Source organism: Chenopodium album, chromosome 8 (genome assembly GCF_948465745.1).
Source record: "Chenopodium album chromosome 8, dcCheAlbu1.1, whole genome shotgun sequence".
In the NCBI taxonomy this organism is placed as follows: Eukaryota; Viridiplantae; Streptophyta; class Magnoliopsida; order Caryophyllales; family Amaranthaceae; genus Chenopodium; species Chenopodium album.
Window position 1 is genome coordinate 70,918,866 of NC_137841.1, and position 22,629 is coordinate 70,941,494.

At 32.5% G+C, this 22,629-nt stretch overlaps 2 protein-coding genes across 5 annotated transcripts; both read right to left on the minus strand.

Annotated features, from left to right (window-relative positions):
• Nucleotides 1-161: 161 nt before the first annotated feature.
• On the minus strand, nt 162-7,344 carry LOC145642206 (F-box/FBD/LRR-repeat protein At1g13570-like). Of its 3 annotated transcripts, XM_081693306.1 has the most exons (5): nt 6,515-6,645; nt 5,387-5,472; nt 1,021-1,889; nt 749-907; nt 162-659 (listed from the first exon to the last, which is right to left on the minus strand). In XM_081693306.1, exons 3-5 carry the CDS (start codon nt 1,876-1,878, stop codon nt 354-356), a joined length of 1,323 nt encoding a protein of 440 aa, XP_081549432.1. In that variant the 5' UTR covers nt 1,879-1,889; nt 5,387-5,472; nt 6,515-6,645; the 3' UTR covers nt 162-353. The 3 variants fall into 3 exon arrangements, with proteins under 3 accessions (XP_081549432.1, XP_081549431.1, XP_081549434.1); XM_081693305.1 differs by lacking the exon at nt 5,387-5,472 and having other exon boundaries at nt 6,515-7,344; XM_081693308.1 differs by lacking the exon at nt 6,515-6,645 and having other exon boundaries at nt 5,387-5,715.
• Nucleotides 7,345-7,358: 14 nt separating this feature from the next.
• LOC145642207 (F-box/FBD/LRR-repeat protein At1g13570-like) lies at nt 7,359-16,594 on the minus strand. 2 transcript variants are annotated; one of them, XM_081693310.1, is made up of 7 exons: nt 16,467-16,594; nt 15,446-15,631; nt 14,769-14,858; nt 14,557-14,680; nt 9,804-10,654; nt 9,501-9,659; nt 7,359-9,411 (listed from the first exon to the last, which is right to left on the minus strand). In XM_081693310.1, the coding sequence occupies exons 5-7, from the start codon at nt 10,632-10,634 to the stop codon at nt 9,133-9,135; spliced, it is 1,269 nt and encodes a 422-aa protein (XP_081549436.1). In that variant the 5' UTR covers nt 10,635-10,654; nt 14,557-14,680; nt 14,769-14,858; nt 15,446-15,631; nt 16,467-16,594; the 3' UTR covers nt 7,359-9,132. The 2 variants fall into 2 exon arrangements, with proteins under 2 accessions (XP_081549436.1, XP_081549435.1); XM_081693309.1 differs by having other exon boundaries at nt 14,769-14,865.
• Between the last annotated feature and the right edge of the window lie 6,035 nt (nt 16,595-22,629).

Here is a 22,629-nt window from a genome sequence, read left to right on the forward strand (position 1 = left end):
AAGTCTTCTACGGAGTAAGAAAGCAACATAGCTCTACGAAGTTTGACAAGAACCCGAGCTAGAAGCTTTGAAAGGGTAAAGCTGCGCTAGATTGGTGTTTAAAATATACATTATACAAAAGCAATCCTTTCATAAAACCGCAACAAAAATTACCAAGACAAATTCAGTCAAAAGGTAATGCATAATAACACAGCAACATAAGCACTTCAAGTAATTAACTATTGTCTAGAAGTTCATCAAGATTGTATTTATTCGAAGAAAAAAAAAAGTTTCGCTGACTACCAAATAGCTTTCAAAAGCGATGGCTGATAAGATTGGGACGGACTTTTTTCAGTAAACTTGTTTGATGGAGATCACAAATTAGGTTCTTGGTCATCAAAGGTATACAGAACTGAAGCATGAGGACACAATTTCCTGAGCTGTGAGAGCATCTTGTTAGCCCGAGTGATATTTAATTCACATGCTCCTTCTGTTTCAATGCTTAACAACTTAAGGTTTGGGCAGTGAGTGACAAGAAATTCTATAAACTTCACAGAACATCCCATGCCAGTGCCAGGAGGATAGATCACATTCAGTGTTTCGAGCTCCAAAAAAGAGTACTGCCCTGGATTCTCTTTTAAGAATGATTTGATAAGCTTGGGACCTTTGGCTGATGTAACCTACAGCATAGAAGAATAAATGTCATAACAGAAAAAATTACTTCCAAAGAACTAGTAATACAGAAAAATAATAAGGGGCATAAACATACCGTAATTCTGAAAGTTTTGATCTTTGGGCAGAATTTTAGTAGAGAAAGGCAAACTCTGAAAACTTCAATTTTATCAAAACTTACTTCCCGAAGGATAAGAAACTTCAGAGTATTGTTCCTCAAAGGAAAGTCTTTAAGTGCACATTCAGCAACCAAAAGCTAAGAAACCATCCGATATAGTTGAAAAAGAAAAGACATCAAGTCAGTAACAAATATTAGTAGAAGGTTCTGGTAATCACAAAAGCTCATTGAGATACGGAACATAAAGTTACCTTAAAAATTATTTCTGATAAAGCCAAACTTTGAAGAGAAATCAAACCAGATAATGAACGAGTAACACTGCGCCAGTTGAGAATCACCCTTTGTGGTGAGAATGATCTGTAATCATTTATAATACTAACTGTAGACAAACATGGAGCAAATTCAACATCGATACCCACAAACCCGGTATCTACTTCTAACATAGTCAGCCTGGCTGAGTGAATTCTCAAATTCTGAATTCCAGAAATGGTCACCAGTGTCAGATTCAGCAGGAGAGGACACGCTAGAACCAATCGATATAAGTCACCGCTACTGATTGAAACTTCGTTGAGAGAAAGTTCTTCCAGGAATTTAAAACTTCTAAAAGAAGATGGAATCTGTACAGAAAAAGATTCGATGACCAAAACCTTCAGCTTCTCAAAGGAGAATAGATGTGTGGGCATTTTTAAGTATTGATCCCCAAACTCTATAAGTTCTAATACTTCAACACCCTTTTTCGAGAGAAATTCAATCCAATTGCTCAAATCAGAAAAATGTGAGCAAAAAAATGATTGCAGGATGAATGTCTTAATTGAAGTGGTGGTGTGATGAAGTAGGAAGTTGCTAACTATACTAGATAATATATCCCACCTAGGATCCCTAGAATCAAGTACTTCACCAATCTCTTCCGAACTTAGGGAAAACTTGGACATGGTAAGCCAGCTATATCGCCAATCCTTTGCCAAAACACTTGTCCTGACAGCTTCAGTTATAGATAGCTTCCCAAGAATAATGTCTAGGACATTCCACGGAAGATTACTTATCCGATCTGCATTCAAATCAGAGGGATCCTGTTCTCCTGAACTCGATACACGACTCATGCCAGCCATGGTCTTGCTCACTGGGTACACAAATTCAGAAAACATAAATTATGCAAATCTCCTAAGCTGATCCAATGCTGTAAATTGAAATTTTATAAAATCTCCACAAGGTGAAGCAAAGAAAAAGAAATAGTCAGATCACAATTGATAATAGGTAGATATAGTAGACAAAAAAAAGACATACCCCTTAATTTAAAACTTTTTTTCCATGTTTCAAAGAAATGGTATGCCATAAAAAAATATTACAACTCATAATAAATGCATAATCACATATCAACACAGGTGGAGATATTTTTTAAGCCAGATACCACAATGTCAGCAGACACTCAGCCAGCCGATGGCTTCCTGTTACAAAAAAATTCAGAAATGAAATATGAAACGAAAAAAATGTATCATGTCACATCTCCATAGAACAGAGGCAAGATTAATTCAGGAAACCAATGAATGATGCTCTCTGCTAAACATTGACTCCAAATGACAGAAGATTTTCTGGCATTTAGATGCTTCAAAGGCAGTCAACATGTTAATTTCTGCTCCAAAAACAATGTCAGGCTGCATGTATTTGAGATAAGAGTGCTAGGCAGCAAAAGAAGAGTAAAAAAATGTATGTAAGCTGGCGAGTGGGAGAAAGAAGAACAAGGGGGTTAAGATCTGAGGTAGTAAAGGATGGAGAAAATAGGTTATTATTTCTTTAAGTTCTTTAATGAAAATGACAACATAGATATCCTTTTGAAAAATCTAGGCTATTATAGGGAAACTAAATTCAACTTCTAGAGTTGCATTGAAGGGAGGGGGAGTAATGGTTATGGACTCATCTTCATCAAACCTATTAGAAAGAAGATGAGTGGGGGATTGTTAAACCAGATCGTCACCAAAGAGGGTAAGAAATCCCATATAACCTTCATTAGTGTGATTTCTAGTGCTCATGAGACCCTTATACTAATCCCTCCCCCGCCCCCCACCACACACACACACACCGCGGCCAACCCCCCCCCCCCCCCCCCCCCAAAAAAAAAAAAAAAAAAAAAAAAAAAAAAAAAAAAAAGAGGAAATTTCCAGACTATGATGTTCTGAAAATGGTTTCCCGAGAAGACATAAAGAAGGGAAAAAGTAAAATTTTAAGAGCTTATTTGTCCAATGACAAGAAATACTGATATTTGATAATGATGCAGAGCCCTAGGAATGAAAAATTATTCATATGGCCTCTGTCAATATACAGAAGATCAACAGAAATGTCCAAACGATTTAGAGAGAGAGAGAGAAAAATGTCCAAACAGGTTAATTGAATCTACACAAGCAATGCTGCACTACATAAGTCCTTTAACAATGAAGTGAGCCATGTATAATTCAAGGCTTCAAGCAAAGCCTGACAATGAACCATGGGAATGTGGGGATAGGTGCTACACCAAATATGCAAACCACCAACAAACAATAATGGCATACATGATAATAAAGACCATAAACAGTTTTGAAGGCACTAGTGTACTAGGAACCCCAAAATGCAGGAGAAATTCACAAGAACAATGCTCTAGAACTTTGATATGACTGCTGCACAAGAACTTGATGAGAAGACAGTAATCAGACTCACAAACTCTTTGAATCTAATCAGTAAGATTATTAATGAACTAAGATTATCTCCTTTACTCACACACAAAATGCAATCAGAAATAACATCCTAATAACAACTGCTAGATTAATTAACACATTATGCAACTAAATCCTGAACAAGCCGGCATCAAATCCCCTAGGTGTGCCAGTCACACAAATTCAAACTCACAGGACACAACTTCATGACCCCCCTAGTGCAGCCCATGTGGAGCTTTTGTTCACAAGAAGCACGGGCGTGCATTTAAGTTATGAAAGTGCCATGCCACTGCACAGTTGACTAACATCCCCCACAAGACAAACCCACAAGCCTTCTAATGGCCATGAGAAATCCCTTTAAACTTCTTAGAGTTCAGACACCTCTACAGGGAAGACAGAACCTCTCATCACTTCATATTTGCCCCATTATCTTTGCTTATGGCTAAGCTAGAGGATAATATAGGCCGGTGTTATTTCTTGTGTGCCAGGGGATTATATTATCTGGGTGAATAAGAGTACACAGAGTGCCAACACTTAAGTGAATCTTTGGAAAGTACACTTAAAACTGATGAGCTTCAATTCAAGCAGCTAGAAGATTCTGAATAATAATAGTATCTCATAAGAGCAAAAGATATAGTTGACATGAAAGTCAAGACTATGTCACAGAACATACTAATGTCTGCAATGAATCTAGCAAGACTATTCAGATAAACCTCGATATTAAATAGAATACCAAATATCATAGTAAGGCTCAATGGCTGAGCCAAAGCACCTATATGATGTTAAATGCCACCAAAAATTTTCTTAACAATGCTTTAGATCTTATCTTCATTCTTAGCCTATTCGAAAAGCTTGGTCAAGGAAAAAAATTGTAAAACAAGTACATCTCCTCAAGGTCAACAGTGATTGATTATCTTATTAAGAGACAAACAAGGCATAAGAATCTCAACACTTTAAATCTCACAGGACACTAAATTTAAAAAATAAGCAAACTTTACCATAATGGGAACAAGCACACGTGCATTTTTGTGACATATCTTAGCTGTGCCTACATATTTACAAAAGAGCAGCCCAACACAATGGGTGGGAGCACCAAAAAAAATTCCCACCTAAATCCTTCTTAACAACAGCCTAGATCCTATAATTATTTGACTTTGTTAACATTACAATTTACTCTACTAAAAGAGCTTGGTCTATAGAATTAAATTGAAAAGGCAAGAATATCTCCTGAAGGACAACAATGGCAGATTACCTACTAAATAGATAAGCATAACACAAGGCCTTTCAACACTAACTCCAAGCTACACAAACACTAAACACGAAAAACATTGAAATTTGAAGCCAGAACATGCATATTTGTTATGTATCTTGTGAATACCTGCATACTATTAATGTTTTTTTAATAAGAAGCAAAAGTAGATAGGAGTAAAAATTTTAATTTAGGATCTGAGGCCAAACTAACATCAAAGGTTCCCTTATCAAAATCATAGCCATAGGTAAATATTTTGATACAGGCATTCTGCAATTAAATAATTTGAAATCAAGAAATTTTAAAGAAAAAGGGAAAGCTTCAAATTGAGGACAAAACCAGTCAAACACCAACTTTTGTGTTCACGTAACCAATTGTTTATTCCAAAGCAAAAACAAAACTATATAACACAGAAATTGACAATTAACAACAGCTTAACTAGTTAAAGAGGCAAATTATTGACCAACTAAAAACATAGTATGAACCAATTGATGACATCACGAACATATTTCTGGAACGTACTACATTATTAAGATCCTTGAATTGCACCATGATAAAAAAAAATATAAAATAAAAAATCTATAAAGAACTGATCATGCTAAACTCAACAATTTAGATCTGTTAAGAAAAATCAATTCAACAAGAGAAAACAATATAATATCATGACGTAGATATACAAATTACCAAGTGATTGTCTTTGTCAGTATCACCACCATGCACCAGGGAAGTATGCCAAAGAGAGGATTTTTATTACGGGGTATTTGATTTGACTGAGAGAAATGGAAGTTCAAGTCAACAGAAAACATATTATAAATTATGTGACATTATCCTTAGATAAGTAATGCTAAAGTAATAAATCGGAGTAAGAAAGAAATCAATCTGATTAGGATAGAATCAATCTGATTAGGATAGAATCAACCAGATCAGGAAAGAAATCAATCAGATCAAAAAAATCTCGCTATCTATAGAAGTAATTTTCCAGCAAAGCACGCGTCATCCATGCCACCCACCCATCCCCCTGCTCCCCCCCCCCCAAAAAAAAAAAAAAAAAAAAAAAGTATAAATTAATAAGTTTAGTAATTATAAATTACTATATAGTAAATAACTTACCACCAAAGTAATAGGATTAGATTTTTAAGAGAAAAAAAGTATTAAATATAGAAGTTTGCTTTGTATTAGCACATAGATACTTCATGCACTCACTTTGAAGCGTAAACTGGAGCTAGGGGACAGGTGATAAAAGCTCCACCTATTAGACTAAATCTCAGCCATTTATCATTCAAACATTTCACAGAATAGTATAAAATTGCATTATTGAATGATCCTCCTGGCATTTTAATTTGACATCTTAAGAAAATTCTCACTTCAAATACAAAATTCTCAAGTGTGTTGTCTTTTTTGCTCTATTTAATGAGAAAGGTGTGAGGTGAAATAATTAACTATGAACCGTAATATTAATTCATACAGAGATGATGACGCAATACTGGGTAAATTTAGAACAAACAAGAAAATCAGATTCCCAAAGAAAGATTAAGAACATGAATTGCATAACTCGGTCCACAAATTCACTGACAGAAATATTACATCAGACATACGTCATGAGTAACGAACAGCAGATTAAATGAACAACTACCTGAGTGACGTAAACCTATCCCAGATATCCAAGTAGTTTGAGTGGGATCCAAACCCCAAACATTCATAATAAAAATAACTACTAGATTAGAAGGTTAAATATAGGAGTAGTGCGATGGTAATTGTTCAAAAATAATAATAAAATTACAAACAGCAGCTAGAACTGTGTGAGTATATTACCATTCCAATAACTGAACAAGTACAACTCGCATCCTTTAACTTCAGGACAAGTAAGTATCCATCCAAATATCCTTGAACCATTGATTTCTACCAAAACTGCACACTTAAAACATTGCAAATCAATGGTTAACAGCATCGGACACTTAAGACAATGTTATCACATATAAAATATGACTGAGAAAATCTCACTCAAAAAAAAAAAAATAACGCTTCAAAACTATAGAAGCTTTAAAGATGACAGATGAAATTCATGGTGTCGTTTGAGTAAGCCAAACTTATTCCAATAATATATTCTAAAGTGTAAAAATAATTGACCAGCTGCAGCGTAAACTGGAAAATTTAGACAAGGGCAGCTTCAGCCAATGGTTTTGCAAATTACTCCATAGTGGCTCCATACTTAAGAACCAGTCTACAACCATACACTTTGTATATCACACACCGATTTAAACAGAGGTACATAATATAGCATTAATATTAGAGCCTCCACCAGGTTGCAAGCCAGGGCTTCCCTCATATATGCATTATACATCGTCTGACAATACAATAACAATTCCCTATTAGGAACATCATCCCCCACAAAGTCACAACCTTCCAAATCCAAGTAAGATTGTCTCACAACTTACTAAGGTCTAGCTTCCTAGCTTAGTAAATCCAATAAAGCTCAATATACTTGGCTGTTATACTCACTCTCCATAGCACAAAACACCAAATTAAGAAGAGATTTAAAGACAAAATTGTGTACCAACCTTAATCTTGAACTACTAAATAATTTTTATATATGGAGAAATAATGAATTCATAATGCAAAAAACAAAGTCCAAGACTCCAAGTCACAACAATTATTCATATTCACATCCACTACACCAATCAAACTATTAAACAGGTTAAATAACATTGTTCAATACAATTTTTTTTTTTTCTTAAATGTAGTACTATCATGAAAAGTTATTGTACCTATAATCTTTAATCTATAATCTATAATAATAATATATTAAAAAGCATTCCAACAAAAGTTCATGTGACACATGGCGCTCTCCCAATACAATTTATGTTGCATTCCACATCATTAACATACAATTAAAACAATGAAGATATGCTATACATAATATTTGATCATGTGACCTCAAGTGGATGTGTTAAAACCTTAACCATTAAACCATGCAATATTTGATATTAAGACCTGAAAAGAAAAATAATGAAAATGTATTGACCAGGCATCGCCAAGCCCAAAAACTAGTTTCTTCTCTAATTCACATATTCTTCAAAATCCTCGAGAAAAATAATATTCTTGTTCAATTATGTTCTAGTGGATACGCAATTTTAGAACATATTGAATAATTTGAGTGGGTGTAAGAAAAGTAGGATAATGTTTAAGAGAATGTAAAAATGAGTGTGTAACAAAATTGTGAATAAAATAAAATAAGTTAAGAGTGAGGAAAGGTGTAATTATTGTGGTCTTGAAATGGTAAGATGGTAAAGGATTTAAGCCAAAAATAGAATATAGCAAAGTGAATTAAACAAAAAAAAAATCAGACTAAATTAAAAGTGGGTAGAACTAAAAAGAACGGAAAGAGTAATAAATAAAGTAAATAAAAACACAAATCAACACACTCCTGCTTTATGTTTGTCTCATTATCCTTTGCACACAATTTCCCATGCATATAACTAAATATCTATATCTTCAAATAAGCATTATAAAAAGTCAAAATCTAGAAAGTACACATCATGATGAATCTAACAAGATCCCACATGAATTTATTTTTTTTCAAATATTTATTAAAAATTCTTAATAGTTAAATTTTCCCTTTGAAGATTCCAAATAGGACAAACAAAAGGAATAGAAGGAATAATAAGTAGCAAAAACCTATCATCAAACCTAACATCACATATAGAAATTCAAGCAAAAAAACAAAAACCCCCACAAAAATACGTCAAAAAAAGGTCTATAATAAGCCACCAATAGTAGTTGTTAACATAAGCCATGGCCAACAAAAATGACCAAAGATTGCAAAATGCAAATTTATTTTACACCCCCAAAAAGATTAATAATGATGAGAGAGACATACCATCAATGCTGAACTCCACAGTTATCTGTTGCCGGATAATAGTCCTAACTTGGTGATAATAAAGGGTACAATAATTCTTTGATCTTAATTCATAGTCTTGGGCCAGTTTCTCGTAGAAATTCCAAATTGAGAAATTAATCTAAAGGCAATGTCATAATAAAATCGAAAAAATAAAATTGAAATGATTGAACTTTGTTTTAGGGGGAAATTGGTTAAATTTAGTTTTAAAACAATTACTTCCAGTTGATGGTATACATTAAAACAATTAACTCCAGTGTATTGTAAACAAATCTCGATATGAGATATGTAACAACACAACAATAACACAACATTGTCCTCCATACCAAGGAAAATTATCAAACAGTAATAGAAACAAAAGGGACATAATATTCTAAGTGATCAACCTATTGTCTAGAAGTTCATCTAGACTAAATGTTTAGAAGAAAAAACAAAGAGTTTCTCTGACAACCAGATAGCTTGCAAAAGCAATGGGCTCATAAACATGAGCTCATTTCCCTACTATAAACTTATTAGATAAAGGACACAGATAGAGTTATTGCTTTTCTGTATATTTAACGTTAGCATTAGGACAAATTTTATCAAACCGGGAGAACATCTTGTGAGTCCGGTCAGTATGCAGCTTCCCTCCCTTTACAATGCAGATGTCCTTGAGGTTTGGGGAATGAGCGCAAAGAAATTCGATGAAGTTCACAGCACATCCCATGCCAGAAGGAAATGTCACTCCAATTGAATATAGCTGAGGAAAAGAGAATCGTCCACGAATTTCCTTTAAATATGTAGTGATCCGCTTTGGACCTTTGGCTGCTTCAATCTAGAGCACAGAAGAAGAAAGGTCAAATTAGAACAAGTGCCTTCAAAGAAACAGTAGTATGATGGAAATGGAAAAGGAAAGTGGCATACCGAAAATTGGAAAGATTTGATGTTTATGCAGGAGCTTAGTAAAGAAAGGCAAACCCTGAGCACTTCAATAGTCTCAAATCTTATATCGCAAAGGGAAAGACAAGTCAGAGTATCATTCCTCAATGGAAAATTCTCAAGTGCACAATCAGCAGCCAAAATCTAAGAAGGGATAGATCCATCAAAATTGTGAAAGCAAAGAGAATTAGAGTCAGCAACAAATACAACTAAAGATACAGAGTTACAGACCTTTTTTATGAATCACAAAAGTTGAAAAGTTCAATAAGACATAGAATATCAAATTACCGTGATAAATTCTCCATATAAAACCAGACGTTGAAGGGAGTCAAGACCAGATAGGCAACGAATAACACTCCGCCAGGATCGAACCATCCCTGGATATCTGAAAGAATTCTTGATACAAACTAAAACCAAACACGCAAAGGATTCAATAACAACGTCCTCAATTCGGGTGTCTATTTCTAGCATGGTCAGTGAAGGGGACTGGATTCTTAAATGATCTAATCCATGTATCCTCAACAATGTTAACTTCACCAGTAACGGGCACCTAAGAAGCAAATGATGAAGATCGTCGTCATTGATTGAAACATCTCTGAGGGAGAGCTCAAACAGAGTGCTGAAACTCCCAAATGTAGATGGTATTCGCAAAGTGCAATTTCCAAGGAATAAAGATCGCAGCTTCTTGAAACGGAACATATAAGAAGGCATCTCAAATGGCTGACTTCCAAGCTCTTCGAGCAACAGCACCTCTAGATCAAGTTTTGAAAGGTATAGGAGCCACTGATACAATTCAGGATAGTGTGGCCAGCATAATGTTCTCAGGTAAAAGGTTTTGATTGTGCCTGTGTGATTAAGCAAGTAATTGTTGGTGACACAAAAAATCATATCCCATTTAAGATCTTTAGTATCATCAGAAATAAGTTCATAATCTAGAAAGAGCTTAGAAAGCATAAGCCATTTGTATCGCCAACCCTTTGCCAAAACACATGTCCTTACAGCATCAAATAAAGGCAACTTCTCAAGAATAATGTTGAGGACTTCGCATGGAAGACAACTTATCCTATCAATGAGAAACTCAGATGGAACCTGTTCTCCCAAACTCGCCAGAAAACGCATGCCTGATATCTTCTTGTTCACTGGTTACATAAATTTAGAAAACAAAAAAATGGTCAAATAAAAACATGATTTTGTTTCAATATGATCACAAGAAAAAGATTTGCAAACTTAATAAGTGATGCAACGCTACACATTGAGATAAGGGAAACAGTCAGATCACAATTCTCAAAGGGTAGTTATTCTATATACCTCTTGATATAAACATTTCTTTGAAATCTTTCCATAAAACTATTATTCCATAAATAAGTTGAAATAACATAACGAATTTATGATCACAAATTAACACATTTGATGAGATAGAGTTACAAACAGCAGTAGAGTTACAACTTCACAACAGTTTCCAGCCTGCCACAATGTAAGCGTACAGTCAACCAAGTGGTGGCTTCCCAAGAAATATTTTTCATCAGTGAAAAGTGAATGAACTTAGAGGGAAAAGATATCAATTCAAACCTCCATTAACATTGTCGCAATCTCACAAATACTAAACTTAGAGGGAAAAGATATCAATTCAAACCTCCGTTAACACACTTCAGGAATGTAAACTCTGCTAGCACGTCAATCTCACAAATTCAAAATCATAAAATCACGACCTACATGCTCACACACACACACACACACACACACACACACACACACACACCACAACACAGTCCATATAGAGCAGTTGTCCTCATGTAACACAGATGTGTCAAGCCCTTAATTGCTTTTCTTAGCCTTCTGGGCCTTCTGGCTTAGTGTCTTGCCACTCATCCCCCACCAATCATGTCCATGAGCATTCTGATGGTCATGAACTCATGAACAATTACTTTAACCTTCCTACAGCTTGAACTACATGGTCCTCAGACCACACCCAACAGGGAAGACAGAACCTTTCGTCACAGCATTCTTGCTTCATAATTTCTGTTTTAGTTTGATTATGGATATGCAAGAGCAGCAGATAAGAAAGTGCTGTTGTGGAATGATAAAATAAAGGAGTTAACTATGATGGTATGAGCGTGTGAAGCGGAAACCAGAAGAAGTGAGAAGATACATGGGTAAGGAAATTGAACAGATGGGATCATAGGAGTTTTAGAAGAAGATGACTAAGAAAATTAAAGTTAAAGAATAGCACTTGATGGAAGGGAATGGAGAGAGGGGATCTTTGTCAACGACCACCAGAGGTAAAATATCGGTTTATAAAGCAATTCCATCATATCGAGAAAGAATTTGGCTTTGGATGATGTTTGTGTCTAAGGGAATTACTAGCTGGGTAAAGGTATAGTCAGTGTCGGCAGCAAGTGAAACTTTAGAAATGGTACTATAAAAGTATAAATTAATGAGCTAAAATTAAGTAGATTGAAAATTTAGATTTTAGAATAATAATTGAGTCGTAGGAGATTGAATGAAAAGCCTGACATCAAAGTCAGTATAATGTCACAAAACATTCCAATGAGTTGTAAATTCATCTAAAATTTATCTAGTGTGCATCATTCATAAAAACAGTGATATTAAAGAAATTATCAAATATTATAGCAAGGCTGCCGGTCCGAGTCAAAGCAACTACATGATGTTATATGACACTGAAATTCTGCTAAACATCAACCTAGATCTTATCTTTATTCAACTTCAGTATAGCTAATATTAGAATTAACCCCTTTACCCTAATAGCTCAGTCTGGAAATCTTAATTGCACAGCAAGAACATCTCTAAAAGGTTAATAGTGACTGGATAATTAACTAAGAGTTAAATTTGACATAAGAACACTCAATAATTCTAAATTGAAAGATGATAGAAACCATGCATAATTAAAATAAAAAAAAAAAAAAAAAAAAAAAAAAAAAAAAAACTAATTTTTACCAATTTGAACCCAGAGCAAAGTAATTGTGATATAACTCAGATGTGCTTTTGTAATTAAGTAGCCTGACAGTTGAAGGGAGCACAAGGAATCATTCTATAAATTAAGATATGAGGCCACAACATCAAAGATTCATTCTCTCAGTCACAACCATAGAAATATATTTTTGATTCGGTCAATCAGCAAATTAAATGATCTATATTTGGGTAAAGTCAAAAAAGAAAGAGGGAAAGCTCCAAAAAGTGGACAGTAAAAGTCTGACACCAGCCTTAGTGTTTATGTAACCAATTGTGCAATCCAAAGCAAATTTATATACTACAGCACAAAAAGATAATTTTCGACAATTTTACTAGGCAAAGGCCAACTTATAGACCTTTACACAAACATACATCATCTGAAACAATCAATGATATAAAGAGCATCACTTTTAAGGCCTTAATAGGTGTTTGTGCCCTATTATTATAAATAAACACGTACCATCACATAAACACGGAAAACATGCTAAAGTTCACAAATTAAATCTGTCAAAAATAATTAATTCAACAAGAGAAAAGATTACATCGTAACAGAGATATACCAAGGGACAGTCTCGGTATTCGGTATCACCACCATGCGCCAAGAAGTATGCCAAAGAGTGATGAAAGAGTTTTTTTTGTGTGTAAGACAGAGATGAAAGTTCAAAGACTATTCAATAACCATACAAAAGAGGTTTTTATTACAATGTGTCTAAAGAAAATAATAATGAAATTATTAATTAGATTAGGAAAAAATCAATTAAATAAGGAAATAAATCATCTTTTAAATGTAATTTTCCTGAAAAGCACAAGCCATTAATGCCCACCAACCCCTCAACCCCCCTAGAACGGCACGACACAACAACACAACCGTAACCAGCATGACACGAACACGAAATTACTAAGAAGAAACACAAAGTCAACATGACACGACACGAAGCCAACGTGAACACAACCCATTTAATTAAATTGGTCAAATCATGCAATTATATAATGTTATAAAATAACATATTTTAAGAGCAACACGAAATGAACACGAGATGAAACACAAATACAACACCATACAACATTTTGTCAACTTCCCATACACACACAAAAATAAGTACTTTCTCCATCCCAAAATATAGTGCCCATTTCTTTCTTTTTTTCACAAGAATTAAGGACAATGTACCATTTTCTAGTCAAGTGTGCCATTTTCTGTTTTTTTTTTTTTTTCTTTTATGTCTTTTTTTTTTTTTTGTTTCAAGATAACCAAACATGCATTTAAATATTTAATGAAGCTTTGGATACAGGATTATTTTGTATGGGAATAATAAAAAAGTAAATAATGGCACGGAAATGTTGGGAGAACTTCGTATGGAGTATTTTATATGGGAAAGGTATAAAAATCGGTATATTATGGTAAATATGTACTACCTCCGTTCCGGAAAAATTGCTACATTTGATAAGCGTGGTTATACAGAAAGATGAGATAGTGGAAAGCAATGAATAATTGTCATATATATCAAGGCATTAACTCAACTTTGTAAAATAAGAATATTTACGTTGGGGGTAGGTAAATTTCCCTAGGAATAGTTGCTTTAAGAGTAGGGAAACTTTTTGATAAATGAGAATAGTTGAATTGAAGTAAGTATGTATAGAGAAAAATGTGTAAAAAAAATTATTTTAATACAGGAAATCATTAAAACCTAACCAACAAAGGGGAACGCTCAAAATGGCAATGTAACCATTTATTAAGAACGAGGGTGATAGAAAAAATTGAGATAGGCACAGCATTTTGGGACACCAAAAATGAAATACAAACACTATACTACAGGGCAAGGGAGTAAAAAATTTAGATGAAAAAAGGGGAAAATAAAGTTCTCAGAAGCATTCCTTAATGTCTTTGCCTAACATTACAGTTTGATATTTTGTCCTAAAGTAGAATTTGTCATCTAAATATTTTTTCATTGTGGTTCTATTTATTACATAAGGTAAGATAACCCAGAGTCCCTGACCATAACATATTTCAATAGTGCTATCATACACGATGAAAAAAATAGAAATAGCAACTAGAACTGTTTGAATACATTACCGTTCTAGTGATTGAACAAGCACAACTCTTATCCTTCTAACTTCTGGACAAGTGATGAAGTAGCATCGAGAAACTCTCCATCCAAAATCCCCTGGATATATTCATTTTTACCAAAACAGCACACCTAAAATATTGCACATCATTGGTTAGAGGCATTGGATACTTAGAGCCAAAGTTATCCCCAAAAGAAATGTGTACAAAGAAAAACTCACCAAATCAAAGAATACTTTTGAACTTGGGATGATTGAAAGAATACAAAAGAAATCCATGGGCCAAACTTCTCCCTTAACTTATTCTTTGACCTGAATGCTTCAATAATCAGATGTAGTGTTAGTTTGGAATGGGTTAAAAAAAAAAAATTGTGCCACATGGCACCTTCCAATATCTTTCACCAACAAACATCTTCTAATAAAGTTAAAAATGCTTATCATAAGTTTGAACACAAGATCACTGAAATATAATTTAAAAGTCTTACCATCTTAATTTTTTATCATTCATTAATCATACTTTTATACTCTGACTCATATATATATATATATATATATATATATATATATATATATACACTTTTATATACAGATTTGGATAGTTATTTTTTAAAATCAATTCTATTATTTGCTAATATTCATTGAGGTAATGGATGCATATAAAATTAAACATAGTTATAAATAAATTGAATTGTTTAATTATTTTAATAATTATGTCTTTGTTTTCAACACTTCATTACATAACATGTTTACTAGATAACTAGTCAATAGTTGTTAGACGTACTTGAACCATAACATACAAGACAGTGAATGTGTATGGTTCTCCATGTACATAAACCACCCAAAAAGATAATGATCAAAAGAAAATCAGAAAATTTACAAGTTAAGCTCGAATTTCTAACCTCAGAATTATTGGTCGTTATACTCACTTTCTGTAGCACGAATCTAAACAATAACTAACTTCAAAGAGTCCCAATGCTATATGAGACCAAATTCACAACGAAAAGAGCAAAAGAGCTGAAATTTGGTACCAAATCCGATCATGAAATTCCAACCAATAATGCAAAGTCCAAGTCATAGTAACAAGTCTGCTTAAAACAAAAAACATGAACAGACAAAGAAATATGAGCATTTTTATCCAATACTGCTTCCCAATCACGGCATATTTCAGCCAAAAACATCAAATAGCAATGTTCAATGTGGTTTAAAATCAAGATAAAGAGCCACTGCATTTTTTCTTCAATCCTATATTCTGTAAAATCCTCCATAAACCACATCGTCGGAATCACATTTCTCAGTAACAAAACTGAAAACCCAACAGTCAGTTCCTTTTTTGCGTACCCTTCTCTCGTTCCAATAATCATATAAATCTAACATGCAAGTCCCGGGCTTCAATGACATATATGAAAGTCGAAACCCACATGGTTAATTTCACATTTTGTAATCTCTCGATCATCACATGAAGGGTATTTTACTGTATTTATAGAACCAAGCTTCTAATTCTCAATCAGCACATAATTGATTCAAACACCCACAAAGCATTATTATTTACAAACAATTAATTCCCATATTAAAATTATTAATAACCCATATAACCAATATCAACTCTATCTGCCTTCAACAAGCATCAAAAATTTCTTAAAAATTACAAAAACAAACAACATGAACACAACAACAGCATAAAACACAATTCAGCTTAATCTTTTGAGCAAAGACCCATCATCAAATACAGCATCAAAATCTCAACTTTATAGAGAAACTCAACGAAACAATGAAACCCATAAAACCCCACAAACGAAATCCATGTCAAATTTACATAAATTTATAACAAAATCAAAATCACAAATTTCTAATTTTGGCAACATTAATCAACAAAAAATGACATGAAGATTGCTATTATATAAAGAGGAAGAGATATTCTACCTATTGGAGCCATGTTTGTGACCGGAGAACAGTGAATAGTTCGGCATGGTGACTAAAACGGAAACACCCACATCTGCCATTGCCGCATTTTCTCTTGAATGATGTGTTTTCGATTTTTGGGTTTTTATCGCCATGTTCTACAATTTTAATTAAGGCGGTTCACTTCACATGGAGTATTTGCTAAATTAAAATTATTTTTATTGAATTAAAATAAGTAGTCCGGAGTTTTTTTTTTTTAACCGAAATTATTATTGTTGAAGTGAAATTATTTTTACTAATTTTTTATTATATTTACTAATTTAAATTAATTTTATTAAATATTACGGAGTAATATTTTTAAGGTGAGGTAAACTCAGCCTAAGTCTTGTTTGATAAGTAAATGTGAACTTATTACTCCTTTCATTCCTCTTTTTTTACCCAATGTTTGGGTTACACTTTGAAAACTGTAGTTAAAACTTATCACCAAAAATTTAAGAAATAAGTTTTTTTATATCTAAATTTATGTGCCTATTGAATTGGAAATACTTAAATTTTTAAATGTATTTTGAGGGTTGTGAAAAGTTAAATGTGGCCAAAAAAAAAAAAAAAAAAAAAAAAAAAAAAAAAAAAAAAAAAAAAAGATATAAGGAAATAATTTGAATAGCGGTATTTCAAAAAAATAAATAAATAAATAAAATTGAATAGCAGTACCTACAAGATTTTTTTTTTTTTTTTTTTTTTTTACACAAGCTAAAGACAAGAATGTTAATACCCTAGTGATATGAATTGAATGATAATTAATAATAAAAACTACTACTTATCTCATATAAAATAAAATTGTAAATGTTATTGTTTATGAAACTATAATTCTCCATTTGTCCTTCTTCAAGAAGATGAAAAACTATAACTGTCTGCATAATTCGTGCATGATACAAAAAATTTAATCTTTTTTCTCTAAGAATTTTATTAATATTTAACATAGATTTTGTAAGGTACCCCTATCTATATCTATATCTATATCTATCTATACTTAATATTTAAAAACTAAAACCAAGAAACTAAGAAAGACACATGTCCTCATCAATTCTATTACACTTCTTTAACCATAGTGTCACATGTCATCTTACACTATTAATTTTTTATTACACCATTTTTTTTTAATTCTTTACTTATACTTCATCTTTCATATACACTTCATCTCTTCATCTTCATCTTCATCTCTCCCCTTTAATTAAACCTTTTCCTATTCTCTCTTTAACTTTAGCCCTTCCATCTTCTTATTAAGCCCTTTTTGGATTAAAGTTCCAAAATTTTAATTTCTTTAATCATGTTTTCGATTACATATTATACCCTATAATGACTTATTGATATTTCCTCACTTATCTCTCAATACAATTTTATATGAATAACCCGTGCATTGCACGGGACAGAAGGCTAGTTATATATTAATGATTATAATTGTGGATCAATAGATGTGAATTATATCAATAGATTATTATTATTTAATATCATATATTTTGTAAGGTGCCCCATTAGTATATCAATTTAATGATAATAATTGTGGATCAATAGATGCGAATTGCATCAATTTTTTTTTTTTTTTTTTTTTGAGGAAATGCGAATTGCATCAATTGATGATTCATATCTTACGTATCTATACAAAAAAAGCTAATTTGGGAGGAAAAAAAAAAAAAAAACCTTCTTTTAACAAGAAATATGGCAAATTTTCATTTAGAATACAAGTGCAGTTCATATCGTCGAGGTGCATGCAATTCTTATATGTTGGTGGATCACACAATGTATTTAGTCATTTTAAGTTTTTAAGCTTAGGAGAAGTTTTAGTATGCCTCCACTTGAAGCAAAAATCTTCTTTGATGAGAATTCAAATTTTGGTACAAAAAAATAAAGGGAAATTCTCTCTGGTAATCACGAACTTTTGTTTTTTCTTAGTGGTAAAGCCTAAAACTTTTGATTATCAATGGTAATCACAAATTAATATTTTTAAACTAATGGTAACTTAAGTTAAACAGATTGTTAATTTCTTTACCATGGTTTAGCTATTGGACAATAAAACGACATAAATACCCTTATGTCTTTCCTCCTCCATCTTCTTCCTTTCTCAGCTCTTTCCACCTCCATCTTCTTCCATTAAAGCCACCACCACCATTGTTAAACTGCTGTTAAGGTCGGAAAAAGAGGGCAGCGGCAGCACCAAATGCGGCGGCAGCAACGAATTCAACAAATTAGACCCCGAATTCAACAAAATCCCGACAAATTCGACTCAAAACCAACAAATTAAATCACAAAATCAACAAAATCGACCACTAATTCGACCTTAAATCAACATATTTAACCAAATCGACTCCAAAAATTAACAAATTCGACCCTTAAAGTAGCAATTCGACCCCCAAAATCAACAAATTTGACCCCTAAATCGACAAATTCGACTCCAAAAATTGACAAATTCGACCCCAAATCAACAAATTCGATCACAAAACCAACAAGTTTGACCCAAAAACCAACAAATTCGAATCCAAAACCAACAAATTCGACCCTAAAATCAACAATTTCGATAAATTCGACCCCCAAAATCAACAAATTGGACCCCAAAATCACCAAAAATAACCTTGAAATTTCAACCCAAATTCGGGAAACGAGACGGAATCGGGGAAGGGAGGAGGGTGGTTGATTCCGGCAAGGAAGGATGGCTGATTTCCGCGTCCCCGAGAAGCGGTTTTAATTTGGTGGTGATGATAGGAGAGAGAGGGTGAGTCGGGAACAAGGGAGGGGAACTCGTTTTGGGATTGGAGTGTTGGTGGTGGGGGTCTCCGGCAGGGTTGAGGGTTGAGACGCCGTCAGCCGCACCGAGCTGAGCGCCGGCAAAGGGAGGAGGGCTAGTGGTTGGCTGGTGGTCAGGGAGGGGTTTGGATTTTTTGTTTTTATTTTGTTTAAAAAAAATAATTTGAAGGGTATTAATGTAAATCTATTGTTACTTAACCTAAGATTAACCCTGGTTAATTGTTTAATGATGTTTTAATATCATTAATGTTATCATTAACTTAATTTTATTAATTCGTGATTACTATTGATAATCAAAAGTTTCAGGTTTTACCACTAAGAAAAAAATAAAGTTCGTGGTTACCAGAGAGAATTTCCCAAAAATAAAATTATATATATTTTTTTATTATTATTATTATTATTATTATTATTATTATTATTATTATTATTATTATTATTATTATTATTATTAAGCTATACTATTCTTTTTCTGCTACACTAAACATAAGGTTTATTTTTCTATTTTTAATGAATTTAGTGAGGTTGCAACTTTCTCGGGCCAGCGACGTACACGGCCCAATCGAAGGCCCATTTGTCTACAGAAAATTAATGGGCTTGCTATCTGTCTCCATTCTCCAACAGCACCATGCAAATTATTGTAGAGTAGCTCTTATTCTTTTTCTTTTTCTTTTTCTTTTCTTTTTTGATGGATACTCTATATAATTTCTTTCATGTACTTCGTACAAAGTACAAATTATATAATCCCTTATAAATTTGTGAGGTAGTGATAAATGATTTCATTTTGATGAAAAATATATATTTTTTTTCTTCTCATTTTCAAACATTCAGCTCAAATTCAGGTTAATAACTCAACATAGCAATTCAACCAGCCTTCTAGTCCAAATATAAGAGAAACTTTAATCAAATACGGAGTACATGGTAAAATAGGACAATATCTAAACATTTAACACGTTGGATACCTAAAATTCTTTAAACAACGAAGCATTTCTATATGAGTTGATTATAACAAATGCATGGTTGAACGAAAGTGATGTTTAGACTTTAAAAGAATAAATTTATCATTTTGATATGCTACCATGTGGCAATTAAGCACATTTTTTGTAATGATAAGGAAAATGAGCATGACAACTTGACAAGATATAAACCTTCTCATGTTCTTTGGTTTTGTATTTTTAGGCTAGAAATTTTCGAGTAAAGGGGAAGGTAAAAACATATTTATCCTAAAGCACCCTCACTTGATAAGATTTGAACCCTATATCTCTAAGATCTGAGATAAGAATCACAATCGATAGTCATGCAAATGATGATAAAATGTGTATAAGTAACAATTTTGATAAGGTTATTCAATTCTATCTCATTTTGTGTCTTTTTTATTCTTCAATTTTACTCGGTGATGTGTACAATAAAGAGATAGCATTATATGAGTCATGTAAGTGATATGACCTACCTCAACCATTGATGTATCGATCATAGCTATATATATCATAACATTCCTACTATAACCTACAAAGAAAAGTAGAAAACACTACAAATCATCTAATCTAGAAACAAGAACTAGAATTATATATTTACTTCAACAACAACAACAATTGCTTGGAATAATACCGACTTAAAAATCATAGCTATTCATAACAAATGGTGCATTAATAATAACACTTGGGCTAAAAACGGTGTAGTTTTAAACTAATATTCGATTTTGTTGAGTAAAAGAATCGGTTTTTAATTTGCATATATGTTTGAGATTTTGACTAAATTATTCATACCTTTCCCGTTTTATGTTTATATGTACAAATGTTGAGTTTCTAATTAACATTACTCGTAATTTTATGTATTTATTTAGTTTGTTGAGGATCCTTTATGGCTTTATCACGGGTTGATTAATTGAAGTATAACTTTACTTTTATCCCTTTTTTTTTTTTTTGACACAAACTTTTATTATATATTGTAAAATTGTAAAACAACACAATTCGATTTTTTTTATTCTTTTTGGTCAATTAGCTTTGGTTAGATCTTGCCCATCTTAGTGATATGGTTCTTTTGTTATGTAATTGTCAGCTTTATGAATCGCAACTTTTCCACAATTTCCAGCATATATAAGATGATTAAGCATATACTTATATGCTAAATGCTAATGTGCATGCTACGACAATATTAGAACTTAGAAGCATCATATCAAGGAATAATTAATTATCCAAACGAAACAAATTTGTACCAATTTATTCTTTGAGTTCTTACAAATGAATGTGATGCGAATATAATTCTATCTCAAAATTTAGGTACCAACCGTACCACCTTTGAACTTTAAAACTTGTTCACATTTTATTAAATTAAACTTTAATTTACATGCCTTTCAAAAAAAAAAAAAAAAAAAAAAAACTTTAATTTACATGATTTAATTATCATTTGTATTGATCCCACCTCAGTAATCTAACTTGAAATTTTATTAACTACTTAATTAGTACTCCATACAAGTTAATTGACAATTAAAAAAGTATGACTTGAACTGTCCCAAAACAATTTGGATCTTTTTTTTTTTTTTTTTTTTTTTTTTTTTGTCACCCCTAATGACTTCCCATGATTTTACCAACTAAAAAAAATGTACTCATTTTTTTTTCCAAGAAAGTTATATGATCGGATGATCCTTATCCTATTACGCCACATGATTTGACAATAGCATAAATAAATAAAAGTATGAAAAACCCCATCCAAGTAATTTTCTGCCAAGCAATCAAACTTATTAGGTTGAAAGCCTTATCCAAACATATTTGTGGTCTAAATATCACCTCCCCAATTGTTGATTTTCTGGGTTAGAAATCTATCAATTTACACTCTAATATCTGGTTTATGGATGAAAATGATTCAATTATCAATGTCATGTTTTCATGTCTTTTTTTGCAGGCGTTAATAAAACAAAAGTCCCTTAAATTGACTCAAAGAAAATGAAATTAGATATCTTCCCTCTTTTAATTTGTAGGCTTGTATAATATATGATGAAAAAAAAAGTCCAAAACTTGTGCCTAGGAGATAGGAAGTTTTTAGTTTTTCCACAAATTATTGAGTCCAGCTAATTACTTGATTAACAAGGAGCTCCAAGAATGTTTTAATCAATCATCATAACACATAATACTAAAACAAACACCAAGAATGATACATGTCACTTACTGGTGCTGTTTTTATTTTCCTCCAAAAAAATTTTCTTTGTTTTTTTATTCACTTTCTAAAAAAAAATATTTATTTCTTTATATAATTGTGATTCACTTCTATAATTGCGATTCACTTCCTAAATAAATATTCACCTATTTTTCATATTTTTATTGTATAAAATATTATTCTACATCTTAACTTTGTTTTTTGGTGTTTAACCTTTGGTCTAATCTGGATTCAA